We start from the raw sequence: 13,475 nt of genomic DNA, 5'->3' as shown, positions 1-13,475 counted from the left end.
ACCTCTGAATTATGGAGCATCCCCAGTGACGTGGTAACAGGCTAGCTCTTATGCTTTTAGTAAACTTCTTTGCCAAAGACTGCCTTCTATGGGTACTGAAAAGAAATGGATGAGTCAATGTTTGGTCAGGGCCTGGAGGGTCTCTTCCCACCTATGACTCATCTGAAGTGTAGCTGGTACTCTATTCTTTCAGACCAGGGTGACCTCTTGAAGTCTAGGTTACAGGACATGGCACCATCGCTACAGTCAACCATTGAAAACTCAGTAATTCTGAAGCTCACTAGAGCCACGCAGAGCTTCTGGGGAAGGGGATGTCAATAAAGTAAGAGCCTTAGTTTAGCATACACCTTTATATACCTCTTTTATTTTTAATAGCAATAAATACAAAGAGAACACATTCTTTTCTGAGATACATTTTAATAAATTAATAAATATTTTATAGAATTGAAATATTTTATTACAGATTGAAATATTTTATGTTAATCTGGTTAACATGGACCTATAAAAAGGCTGATTTTATTTCTCATAGCATATGACAAAAGACCACATTCCACTAACAGAAAAATGAAGCAAAATACTTGTGTATGCAATGTAAGTAGATTTGAGCACTATCCACCAAAGGGAACAAAGGTCACTAAAACTACTAAGCTCTATAGGAGTAATGGTCTGCTAATGAAACTTGCAGTTGTTGTCCTATCTCCTATTGCCCTTGAAAGGAAACAGATAATTAGATACTGTAAATAAAATTCACTAGGTGGATAAATGACCTCAAATCTGTAATTTCACTTACAAGAGCCTACTATACATGTACTATACAGTCATACAACCAGCTCCACATGTTCTCCAAAGGTGGGGAGTACACTGTGTAATGCAATCTCTCTCTCAAATAAAAAATGCTGCATTACCAACTCTTCCATATACTAACAAAAAGTGAAGTTGTATAAATTAATCCAGTTTCTTAGACTTTAAATGAGAAACATATTACAAAAAGAATGAACATATACATTAATAAAGTACAATGTGATACAATTCTAAAATGTAAAATACTAATGTAAATCATTTCCTTTATAGATGGAAATAAGTTACTAAGTGTACAATTATAGCAAATCTTTTCAGTAACAATAAATATATTTTGCTTCACATATTGGCTCAATATCCATTTATTGGATGCCTTATAACATTTAGACACTGTGCTAATTTCTAGGTCCAGAAATGATGAATATATGTCCCTATTCCAAAGTACTTACAATTACATGAGGAAGACAGACATGCAAAGAAATATTTTATACAATAATGTGATATTCAGAGAACTGCACCAGTCTCATTATTCCAGTAGTCTTGTTACCCTTGGAACCAAATTCATAATTTGTTGAGTTAGACCGTTAAGGTTGAGAATGTGGTCAAAGTTATTGAAATGAACAAAGCTATGTTGCCCATTAAGTATTTTTTAAACAATGGCATTATTTTATGGAAAATATCATACTTTATTCAACTGGCTAACAGCACAGAATCTCCAAACTTAGATTATTACCATAAGCTTGGTCTTTCTTGATTTGTAAACAAACTGTCCTCATTAACTTAACCATCATGGATGTGACTGCTTTGGTTTCTATTTTTTATATATTTTGGGGGGCCTTTATTTTTAAGTTTTTTGGAATCTAATCAACAAAGCAAACAAGCCAGTAAAATATAACCCAAGACATTGAAATAAAGAACAAACTGACTAATGAGAAGGGTGGGGGGAGAGGGTTAATAGGGGAAAATATTTATAAAGGACACATGGACAAAGCCAAAGGGGGTAGGGTCAAGGGTGGGAGGTGAGCATAGGTGAGGCAGGGGAAAAATGGAGACAACTGTATTTGAACAATAAAAAATAAAAATAAAAACAGAATAAAATTCTGAAAAGCATGCCCAATGACAAATGATTGAGACATTAATATTTGGCCTTAGACTTCCTCTCCCAGAAAATGTGTTTGCAATTATGCTGACAGAGGGTAGAAGGAGAGAGAGAGCGCACAAGGCTCCAGCTCAAACTGGATTTATAGGAGCTAGAGAGCTGGTTAAGGGAATGAGACACATGAGTTATCAAGGTCTGCCACGCTTGGTCAGATGCAACTCACCAAAATGTGATAAGCTAGAACAGAGGCCATTATACATGGAGAATCATGTAACCCTGGCCATTGTGGCAGGTTTTAAAGTGCTAAACATTTAAACAAGAATAAAAACAAGGCTTTGATATCAGAAACGTGGGACACATGCTACTTTTTCAAACACTTGTGGAAACAACAACCTAGGACCAAGGGCTAGAAATTAATACAGGAGGCAAAATTGCTTTTAATGTTAGGAAGAACTTTCTGAGAGAACTGTTAAAAATGAAGGTAGTGAGCTCTTTACCCCTGAAAGCACTTAATTAGAAATTGGAAAAAAAATCATCATTCAAGGATGTTTTACAATTTGGAGGGGCTTTCTATACCAGGTTGAAAGCTGTATTAGAGTTCAAGGTTATTTTCAAGTTTCAATATGATTTAGAAGAGTTATCTTTTAATGTGTACAATAGTATCATACTCTGATTAAATCCCCTATTTAGATATTAAATTTGATTAAGCATCAGTGTCATCAAATATTTATAAATACATCTAGATTTTTAAGATATTCTTTCAAATCACACAATCTTTAACTAGAATCACTACATTTAGTTATATAGCTACACTTGTCGCTATAACAATTTAGAACAAAGTTTTAGGTACTGGTCTTTCGGTTTCTAATTACTGTAAAACAAATGTGCACCTATGGTAGACAGAAGGAAAAATCCTTATTAGCAGTTTACCATAAATGTCAGCACCATTTACAGACTTTTTCCTGAGTAATTAAAACAAACAACAAATTTCCTTCCATAAAAATGCTCCTGAAATGATGTAGTTTTAGGACTCAAGCCCTACTGAAATCTTCAGTACACAGAACCATTGAAATCAAGTTACAAAAATGCTGAATTGGAGGAGGAAGCAATTAGTCTTACATCAGAAAACTATTAAAAATGTGTAAATAGAATATAGAAATCTTTGGTTGTACATTCCTGTGTAGGAATTTATTGGACTAATCATCTGCCAGATGCCAGTTTTTGATCATTTGTCTTACTTTAAATATGGCTTTATAAAGTGGAGAAAAGTTGTTTCTTACATTGAGCAGAAATCTGCTTCCCTACAAATTCTAGCCTGTTTTTAGCTTGCCCTCTAGAGCTGCCTATTGGAAGACATATTTGAGTCTTACAAATTCCATTGTAAATATGAGATATCCCAAACACTGGATTCAATTAAACTGAGAATTATGATCTAAAAGTAACATATATATTCAACAATATATTTAATCCTTACATTTTGCTTCCAAATCTCAAAATGCAAACAAATGCCTTCCTCTATACTTGATTCTGATTCCCAGATAGTATAACTTCAGCTAGGTACACTGAACACATGTTCAATTGCTTTTCTTGGTGTCTAGGAAAAACAGAATTATATTGCAGGATGAGGTCATACTTCATCTGTGATAAACACCTCTGTCCATCCCTAGACTAGACTGTTATGGGAATGATTTTGATTACTCAAATATTCTTCATATATGCAATCTCCCAAGCAACAGGTGAACAAAAGGTGTTCTGCATTTTAAATCAAGTTTGAAGATCACTCTAGGAATGCCCATTAACTTTGAATTTATTTTATAAAAATGCTGAATTTAACTTTCTTCATTGTATCTTTAATAATACCATATACCTACTTTCAGTTTTAGAACATATTACATTAGAATTTTTTTGCATCAATAGTCCAAATGTTGTGGATAAAGACAAATGACAAAGGATTAGAAGTGTTAAATGGAACTTTTCCACAGGACTGAAAACAATATGGATACTGAGTGTAATCATTTTGTCTCTTACACTGCAGCAATGGCTGATGGGTGATAATGAAAGGGAATCAGGCTTTAAAGAAAAAAAAAAACTTAAGAGCCCAATGATAAAAGAATATTATTCCCTCTTCCCTAACCTGACAGGAAAAATAGCTCCTTCTGGGGGTACTGAGAATAGATTACTGAAGCTTGCATGTCAGAGACCCATGCATTAGTTTCTCCTTTCTAGAAGAGGTTAACAATTCCTAAAGTCAGTGATTAAAAGTCTTTTAAACATACTTTATATATACTTAAGAGTTCAGAAAATTCACATGTGTACAGTCACTCAATCTTATGGACTTAATTTCCTTTGAGAGAGAGAGACAGACAGACAGACATGCAGAACCAAGTAAGGTCAAGAGGGAGGAAGACCAATGCTACAGAATTGTTTTTATGCACTGCCATCTGACTAAGGACAGTCCCTGATTTTGTAATGACATGATAATGTAGTCTAATAGCCTATTTTATATTGAAAAATATATTTGAAACTTATAATTGCATACATTTATATGGTAAAAGAACCTTCAATTAGGTGTATTTCCACTTTGGAAAGTATTTCTAAAGAATATGTACATTGTTTACTACAGAGTGTGAGAAACTACATTCGACTCCAAAGAAATCCAATCTGCACATTACCTGAGTTGTAAATAGTAAGTATTAAAACCTAAAATGCTTATATCTTTTAAACTGATTAAAGAAAACATATCCTGTTGCAAAAAAAGAATCCTAGCGGAGAATATTGTTTGGGTTAAAAGTGATTAAACATCTAAACAGAAGTAGGTTGTGAATACTATTATTAATACCAAAAGTCCAGTCATTTGCTTTAAATTTGGAATATCATTCACTATGAATAAATTACTAAAGTAACAACCAACATGGTGCTTTACAGGTGGTATGCATCACCACAGAAAACTGACACGGGACTCATTTAAATTCCGAAATTCCTAATTACAACACAAATTTGGACATCTAATGGCTTAAGAAATTCAGTGAAAATGATCCATTTATCCAGGGGTCAGATTTTCTATGTTCTCAATTACTTTGGAACCTGGCAGAAAAAGTATGCTAGCATTTCCATCCAAGAATCTAAGAACTCCATTCAAATGGGTTACGTGTTAAGATAAACTCAGGTCAGTGGAACATAAAACTAATAATTAAATCAAGAATGTTAATTTACTGAGCTTGAGTCAGAAACTAAGAGAGATATGATATTGCTAGAAAATGAAGCCAACTAAACTGAGAACTAACAGACACAGCAATTTTAAAAAGCATTTCAGTGACTGCTGATGGCACTGTGGAATTTTTCATGGTACACTACGCTCTTGATGAAGAGTTGAATCATTAAATAAAGGCTGAATCATAACAAAAGGTAAACCATGTTTAGTGTGCAGTTTAGAGGGCTGAGGAACCACACTGCATTTTAGAAAAATTTGTGAACAAAACAATGGTGAAAGGAAAGGATTTAAAAGCAGCTGACTATGGTCAAAAAGAGTAAGAACTCAACAACTCTTATACCTGTAGTAACAAGGTAGGATTCTCCCTTCTTTGTAGTTTATTTTTCACTTTATATAATATAGAATATACATAATTCATTCTTACTACATGAAGAGATTTCTCCAATTCACATAGTACTGATCTGTGAACTTTATTTTTACCAGTCTCCCATGGATGAAGTACTTTAAAAATTAAAACATTAAAGTCTAAGAGTTTCATTTACATATGAAAATACTAAATATTCTGGATTATATTCAGTACAATTTTTGGTACAATGTATTTTGTATTTTAAGTTTCTGGGAGCTGCATATTCTTATATGGTGTACACTCATAGTAATTCTATAATAGAACATACAGTTTTAATTTATTAAGATGTAAAGACCTTTTTACCAACTATTAATGTTAACAAATTTACTGTAGGTTTCTGGAACCAGAATAGTTTTACAGTGTATAAGCACACACTACTTTTAGAAATGATTGGAAAACCATGGATCCCTGTATTTATTAAACTGAATCACCTGACAGTAAAATTCAGTTAAGGCTCTTGGCATTGGTGAGACTTCCTCCCACTCAGACCGGCTGCTGTGGTAAACCTGCACTTCATCTGTGATTTCATCTGGTGCATAATCACCACCTAATATATAAATTTTATCTTCAATTCCAACTGCACCTGCATTGAAGCCTGCACATTCAAAAGATCCTTCACCCTTCCAGACACAAGTATCTGGACAAAAACTGTAAACCTTATAGGTAGAAAGATCACATATATAGAGTGTGCAGTTTACTGGGACAGCTTTAATTAATGTTGCATGGAAAAACTGCCCAAACTCTGCGACTAATTCAGACCACTGATCAGTTGTAGCATTGTATTTAAAAAAGCAATCAAGTGATGGGTTAAAGGCATCTGTAATCTCCACCTCTGATCCAAGAACATAAATTACATTTTGGCATGCACTTGCTTCGGGGTAGTATATGCCCCTGGGTAAGGGGCTCACAGACATCCATTCTTTGGAAAGAGGGTTGTAAGATTCAACATCTAAGAGACTTTTAATGTCCTGAGATCCTGTAGTCTTTCCACCTATGACAAATAACCTATTAAGAGCCATAACTGATGTATGCATGGTTCTGGGTGTTTTCATAGTTGATACCAGGAAGAAATCATTTTTGACTGGACAGTAGCACCAGGTTTGATCAGTGGCATCATGATATGACTCTGCAATGTGAAGCCGAACCGTTCTACAACATGACCCTTTGCAACCACCTGTCAAGAATATTTTTTCTCCATAGCTTGACAGACTAGATCCCGGCAAATCAATCAGGTGCGATTGTGGCAGTATCTTCCACGAATCGGTTTTAATATTATAGCAAAATGTATATTGATTTTCTCCATTTTCCTCAGTTTTGTGAACGAATATGTATTTTTCAGTTGTGGATGGTCGAGCATCAGGGAAAAGTCCACCAGAACCTTGCACACACTTAACTGCATCCAAGATTACATCAAAACAGTTTGTGCTTTTGAGTAAACACTCTTCACTGAGCAGACAGTCTTGAAGTGTCTCCTCAGGTAACTGATGTAATCTTACTTTTTTAATCAAATAAGGTAGATGCTTTTGCCTTGATTCTAAGTTATATTTAGTCCAATTAAGGACAAATTTCAGTACAGTTTCTTCTTCAGGAACATCTAATTCATCTGATTCCAGACATTTCTGTAGTATTCCAAAATTCATCTCTAAGAAATCACTGGATTTAAATAATAAGGAAAAGTGATGTTGTACAAAGTATAATGCATGATTAAATAAGCGGGTAGAGCCATAGCTATCTGACATAGATAATAACTGTAAACAATTGACAATATTAATACTTTTTATTAAAAAGTCACTGCAAGCTTTGGATAGGAAGGAAACTTGAAGAAATGATGACAACTGGAAGAACATTTCCACATTGTCATCTGTTATCTGTGTTTTTCCAGTATAGGCATAGTCAAGAAATGCTTTCACTGCTTTAGAGGACAAATTAGTGATGGTAACACTTCCACCATCTCTTTCTTTCATGTTTACTTCAAACATAGCCCTGCAAAAATGAAGAACATAGAAGAGGAAGTAAACAAATATTCTATTACATAATTTTCAGTATTAACTTACAAAATTTCCTCTAAGTTGATTTAAAATATATTTATAAAATATATTTCAAAGCATCCCAAAAATTAGCTTAATGTCTAGAATAGTCATATACAATATTATTTTTCCATAAAATATATGTATTATATAACTCCCTGATATAACTCCTGATATAATGTATATATTGCAAAATATATACATTATATCAGAGATATAGCAACTAATTCAAACAAGGCTATAAAAAGATTTAAATTTTGTATACTGATTTGATGTTCTTATATATTATTCATAAAATCAGGGTAAAATATCTCTAATGGCTGAATTTATTTATTTGTGAGTTAATTAGTATCAACCCTGCAGGTGATAACTAAAATTACTTAAGATATGTAATGCTTTTGGGTTTAGTATTTAAAAGTCTCTTTCAAATTAATTTTCACTTTGGCAGTAGTGAGACCTGTGAAAGATGGAATACAGTGTGATATCAGGTGTCTCTGACACATTGGTGTGGGGAAATCTTCCAAATAAGTAAACACACCTCTAAAAGGACACATTTCATTAGAGCACTTCAGGAAAAAGGGAATGAGATTTCATAAAACTAAATGATAACAGTGTATCATAGCTAAGGTCACATATCAGTAAATGGTAGAGCTGGGACTTAGATTTAGAGCATGTGTATTAGGAGGTCAATTACTTAACCATTATACTATACAGCTTCCTCTGATGAAGAGGTGACATGAGGATAAGGGACCAGAAAAGAATTACTTAGAAGAGAAACTGAATTAGAATAGAGGGGGAGAAACTGGTGGAACCTGAGAGAGAGCATAAGAACAATTAGGGCTCTAGTGAAGTGTGAAGAAGAATAACTGAAGTGCCCTGAGAAAAGAAATGGGAAAAAAAAATGAAAACAGATAGTTAGGCAAACAGCTAATAAGAATTGTATTTTTATCTTAAATCTTACTTGTTTTTTTAAAGTAAGTTTGTTTATTAGAAATTTAAACCCTGCTTACTTCAAATAAAAATTACTTCTACAATTGAACATAATGCAAAATACTACAGTGAGGGCTTAACTTTATTGCAGTGTGACTAACAGAGCTGAAGTCCATGATGTCACCGAGAAGTCCGTGTGTCTGACCAAGAGGCCTCGCAAGGTGGGCCATGTGTCTACCCTTAACCTTGCAGACTCAAACACCCAATGTTGAAACAGTGGGTTGTTACAGTATCACGGCTAGGACACTCCTTGTAAGATGATCTACCTGGGGAGCAGTAGGTTGCCTAAATTTAGAACAAGTTGGGTGCTCTCCAGAGATGCTTCTGGTGGTACTTTTCCCTATTATAGGAGCAACTTTGCCTGAGAGGACAAACCTGAAACCCTCTGGGTCCGAGTGCCTCTCCTCCGGACAACCCATGGATATAATACATGACCCTGAAATGTATTTTCCTCTCAGACTCCTCATGTTCTTTGAACTTTCCTTCCATTTTGGACGAATCTCTCCTTTCCTCTTTTTCTAAAAGACATAGTGCACAAACCCCCCAAATGAAACTGACCCCAGATCAAAACAGTTTTCCCCTGACCATTTTAAGGGACTAATGTTCTATAGAACTTTAGGAAATGCTGGCCTGCAAAGACCTAAACTTTACAAAAGATTGTACTAAATTTTCATACTCAAAAATCATTAATTAACCTAGGTTCTAATTAGCTGTTTTTGAGAATTAAAATTTACTGTTGAATGCTCCTGTGCATGGAAAATTGAGTTTTAAAATATAATTATCCATATCATAAAATCTGAGTAATAAACAAGGTAAAGTACCTGAAAAAGTCACTGCACGCTGCTAGCACACAACGATGACACGGGATTATTTCATCTTTCACAATTATTTTGAAATCATAAAAGACATTTTGTTCTCTAAAATTCTGCAGTACACTTAAGATTTTCTGTCCATGATCTTCTGAGACAAGAAAGTCATTAATCTTCTCAGATGAAATTCCATTACAGGAGCTATGTTGATTGAAATCATATGAATTATCCATAGCCAATTTCTATCTCTTCTTAGAACTGAAATGAAGAAAAAAATCACTGAAGTAGAGTCCTAATAAAACTTTCAAATCAAATTTGCCTTCATTATCAATTACAAAAAAATGCTCACTAGGAACAATCATAAGAGAGCAAACCTTGTTCTAAATACGTGTTTTCATGACATTTAAAAATAATTCCTTTTGAACTTTTATAAATATTGTGCTCACTGGAATAAAAATTATACTATTAAGGGATAAAATTCAAGGCTATATAAATGTGTTAAGTAGCACAATTTATAAGTTGTATAAATAGCTTATATAGGCTCTTACTACATGACTAGCCCTGTACTGTATGGCTATATACAGTACAGGGCTATATACAGTACAGTATACTGTATACTGTAATGTAAGAGCTATTATTTATATAGTGATCATCATTTGGGTATATACCCAACACATCCTTCTCCCTGCCCATTCATTTTCTTCTGGTAGCAAAGTAGATGTTAAAATGTTGATTTTGAAGCACAGATATATGCCTTTTAGGGTTAGACTTTTAAAAGACAACTGATTGGGGAAAAAAAAAATCATTGTTAAGTTGTATTAACTAGTTACGGATTTTACTAAGGAAGAAAAAGGCAAGCATTGGTCCACGTTAGTCCATTTGAAAGCAGAAAGAAACAGCAAATGACTTTATTTTAAAGGCCTTTTAAACATGAGGTGAGAAATCCCAGATAGTTGAAGGCCAGATAACTGACTTTCCCAAACCTGAAATTCATGGAAGTTTATACTGTAAAAAGCAAGAATGTGACAAACAGCACAGAAAAGACTAGGAACTAGAGGAGCTAGAGAAATAGAGATCCTTGATTCCTTAGTATAGTTCTGTTTTGGTTATCTATTGCTTTGCAAATCATCCCTAAAACTTAGTAGTTTAAGACAACAATTTAAAATCTCCTATGGTTTGGGAGATTAACTGGTGCTTCTTGCTTGGGGTTAGAGTCAGGTGGCAGCTCTTACTGAAGTCACCTGAGGGACTGACTGGGTTAGAGGTCCAGTGTGAATTCTTCACTCACATTTCTGATGCTTCAAATAGGACTGCTAGAACAGATGGGACTCTCTCTCTCCTCATGTACTCTCTCCACACGGCTAGCTCGTACCTCTGCATACATGGCAGTCTTGTGATATTTGGACTTCTTTCATGGAGGCTTGGTTCACCCAAAGGGGCTGTTTCAAGTTTAGGTGGAAACTAAACACTGGAGTAGTAGTCTCAATGGTTCTAAAGCATCAAACAAAGCTACATTCTAGGACTGAGACAATCTACTGCTGTGTACAGTAACCATGACTCATGTATAGCTATTTAAATTTAAATTACTTAAAATTAAATAGTTAAGTAATCATAGCCATATATAGTGTCATGGTTACTTTTATGTGTCAACCTCACTGGGCCACAGGGTACCCATATACAGAATGGGATAAAAGTGGGTTTACAATAATATAAGAATACTCACGACTAAACTCACAACTATAACCTACTTCTGCCCCATCCTGTATTTATTTGGCTGAACATCATTTGTAGGTGTGACTGTGAGGGTGTTTCTGGGCGAGATTAATATTTGAACCAGTAGACCAAGTGAAGTGGACTGCTCTCCCTAACGTGAATGGGACTCATCTAATCCACTGAAGGCCTGAAGAAAACAAAAGGCTGAGTAAGAAAGAATTCCTTCTCTCTGCCTGGCTGACTTCAAGTGGGACATCAGGTTTCTCCTACTCTAAACTAAGACTTGAACTACAACTTGACTATCTATCACCTATCCTGGGTTTTCCAGATTGTGACCACAGATTTTGGGACTTCTCAGTCTCCATAAACACATAAGCCAACCACTTATAGTAAATCCATCTATCAGTCCATCTATCCAGCCAGCCAGCCAGCCCTCCGATTGTTTGTTTCTCTGGGAACACCCAACTAATACATGCGGCTAGTGCCTACTGTATTGTATAGCATGTATACAGCAAGTTCCACTGGATAGCTGATATACTGTTTATATTAAGAATAGTATGCTTATATAGGAGTATCTAATTTTGTGAGTGTGTGTGCATACATATTTGGATGTAATTGGCAGGATTACTGGAAAAAGAGTTGCCTGCAATGATTTCGTGAGCACTGTTCTGAGTAGCTATAAATAGGGAGACATTAAGAAAGAGAGTGGGTGAAATGGAGGGAGAGTGATAATGAGAGGTTTGGGGGTAGTTCTGAACCAGGTGTTAACCCCTGATCTATTTCTCAAGTCTAGCAATAGGCTGAAGCATCAATCTGTTACTGCAAAGAAGGGCCTCGTCTCCATGGTCTGCCTCAGAGGGTAGCCATAATTTAACATTTTAATTAAAATACATTTTCTCAAGGCTGTAGTCAACCATCTATTTTCCTAGATTGTATAACTAAAAGTCTGTGTTTTTACCCCTTATCTAGCCTTTTTTTACAGCTTAGAGAAGTCGGCTCTGGGGGAGAAATGACTGCCCGGCACCAGCTGTGAAAATCCATAGGTGTCCATGGGAAATCTACCAATTCCTGTTTGAAGAGAAATTGCACTGAAATGAGGGGAGGAAGCCCCCTCCCTTTCCCATGCTCCCCCTTCTCTGGAGAAGCAGCACATTCCCCTCCCCCTGATCTCCTTGTTCTGCTTTACCTCTAAATCCTTATAAAAACCTCCACCTGCATTGAAATTTTAAGATGGGTTTTTCTGATGACACAAGTCTCCCATCTTCGTGAACTGCCAGCAATTTGAATAAAACTTCTTTCCTTTTTAACCAGCAACTGCCTCACAGGTTTGGTTTTCATTCATGCAGGCGGCTGAGCCTGGGTTTTTGTTACAAGAGAATCATAAAATTGGATGGGAGACTTGGTATCTACCCACCCAAGTCAGCGTAAGTAGAATAGAGAGCACAGAAGTCCACCTTACCAGGGTGTAATGAGGTGCCTCAACTCTCCTCCAATTTTCCTGCTGGAGTAATGTCAGAGAAGGCTGAATTGAGAGCCAGGCCATTAATATCTGCAGAGTGATAACAGTGTCCATCAATCACTTCCCCCTCACTGGAAGTCAAGACCATGTGGCACATGGGGAGCCTGCACTTCCACTCCCAGCTGGCACTAATATGGGATTCCTCCCTCTCCTTGCTGGGATCAAGTCAAAGGCCTAGTGCAGAGTCAAGAATTTCACTCTCATTCAGTAGCAACAAGCCAACCTCACATGATGTCAGTGGAGACCACATCAGGAACAGCAACAAGGTGCTCCTCCCTCTCCCAGCCAGAGTGGTATCAGAGGATGCAGAGAGCAAAGCCTGAATTCCCAATTCTATCTAGCAGTAAAAAGGAGACCCTCCTATCCTAGATGTCAGTGTAGGTGAGGTACAGAATCTAGACCTCCACCCCAACCTGGAAGTAATTAGGTGATGACCTTAATTTAAAAGAGCAGTGTCAGAAAAGACCTGCTAAAATGCAAAATTTAAATAAGTTCCAGAGTCTTACAAGATAATATTCTGAGAACTAGCAACATATCAAATTGAATGAGAAAATCAACAAATACCAACACTGAGATGACACAGATGTTAGAATTATCTGCTAAGAATTTTAAAACAGTCATCACAGAAATGCTTCAAGAAGAAATTATAAATATGCAAATGAAAAAATAGAAAATCTTAGTAAAGAAAGAGAAGGTCTAAAGAAGAACCAAACAAAAATTTTAGAATGAATAAAATAGCCAAACATAACAGAGGGGACAAAAAAAGAAAGCATCAATGAGCTTAAAGAGAAAACAATAGAAACTACACAATCTGAAACTTGAAAATGAAAGGTTCCGATTGAAATGAAAATGAAAGGTAACACAATGAACAAACAGACTGAAAAGAGGAAAATCATATTGAAA

General features: G+C 35.5%; 1 protein-coding gene across 3 annotated transcripts in view; it reads right to left on the bottom strand.

Annotated features, from left to right (window-relative positions):
* Window positions 1–400: 400 nt before the first annotated feature.
* Window positions 401–13,475, bottom strand: part of KBTBD3 (kelch repeat and BTB domain containing 3) — a 32,700-nt gene continuing 19,625 nt past the window's right edge. The window contains exons 2-4 of one of the 3 annotated variants that reach the window (XM_028516641.2): window positions 12,513–12,602; window positions 9,353–9,598; window positions 401–7,497 (exon numbers count right to left, since the gene is read on the bottom strand). In XM_028516641.2, the coding sequence (XP_028372442.1) occupies window positions 5,895–7,497; window positions 9,353–9,573 (1,824 nt within the window). In that variant the 5' untranslated portion in view covers window positions 9,574–9,598; window positions 12,513–12,602 and the 3' untranslated portion in view covers window positions 401–5,894. Of the gene's footprint in view, window positions 7,498–9,352; window positions 9,599–10,628; window positions 11,102–12,512; window positions 12,603–13,475 lie in introns of those variants that run through there. The other 2 variants (XM_036028619.1, XM_028516642.2) reach the window with 2 other exon arrangements.

This window comes from Phyllostomus discolor, chromosome 6 (genome assembly GCF_004126475.2).
Source record: "Phyllostomus discolor isolate MPI-MPIP mPhyDis1 chromosome 6, mPhyDis1.pri.v3, whole genome shotgun sequence".
Lineage (NCBI taxonomy): Eukaryota > Metazoa > Chordata > Mammalia > Chiroptera > Phyllostomidae > Phyllostomus > Phyllostomus discolor.
Note: the sequence above shows the minus strand (reverse complement) of the source record. Positions and strands in the feature narration are given on the sequence as shown.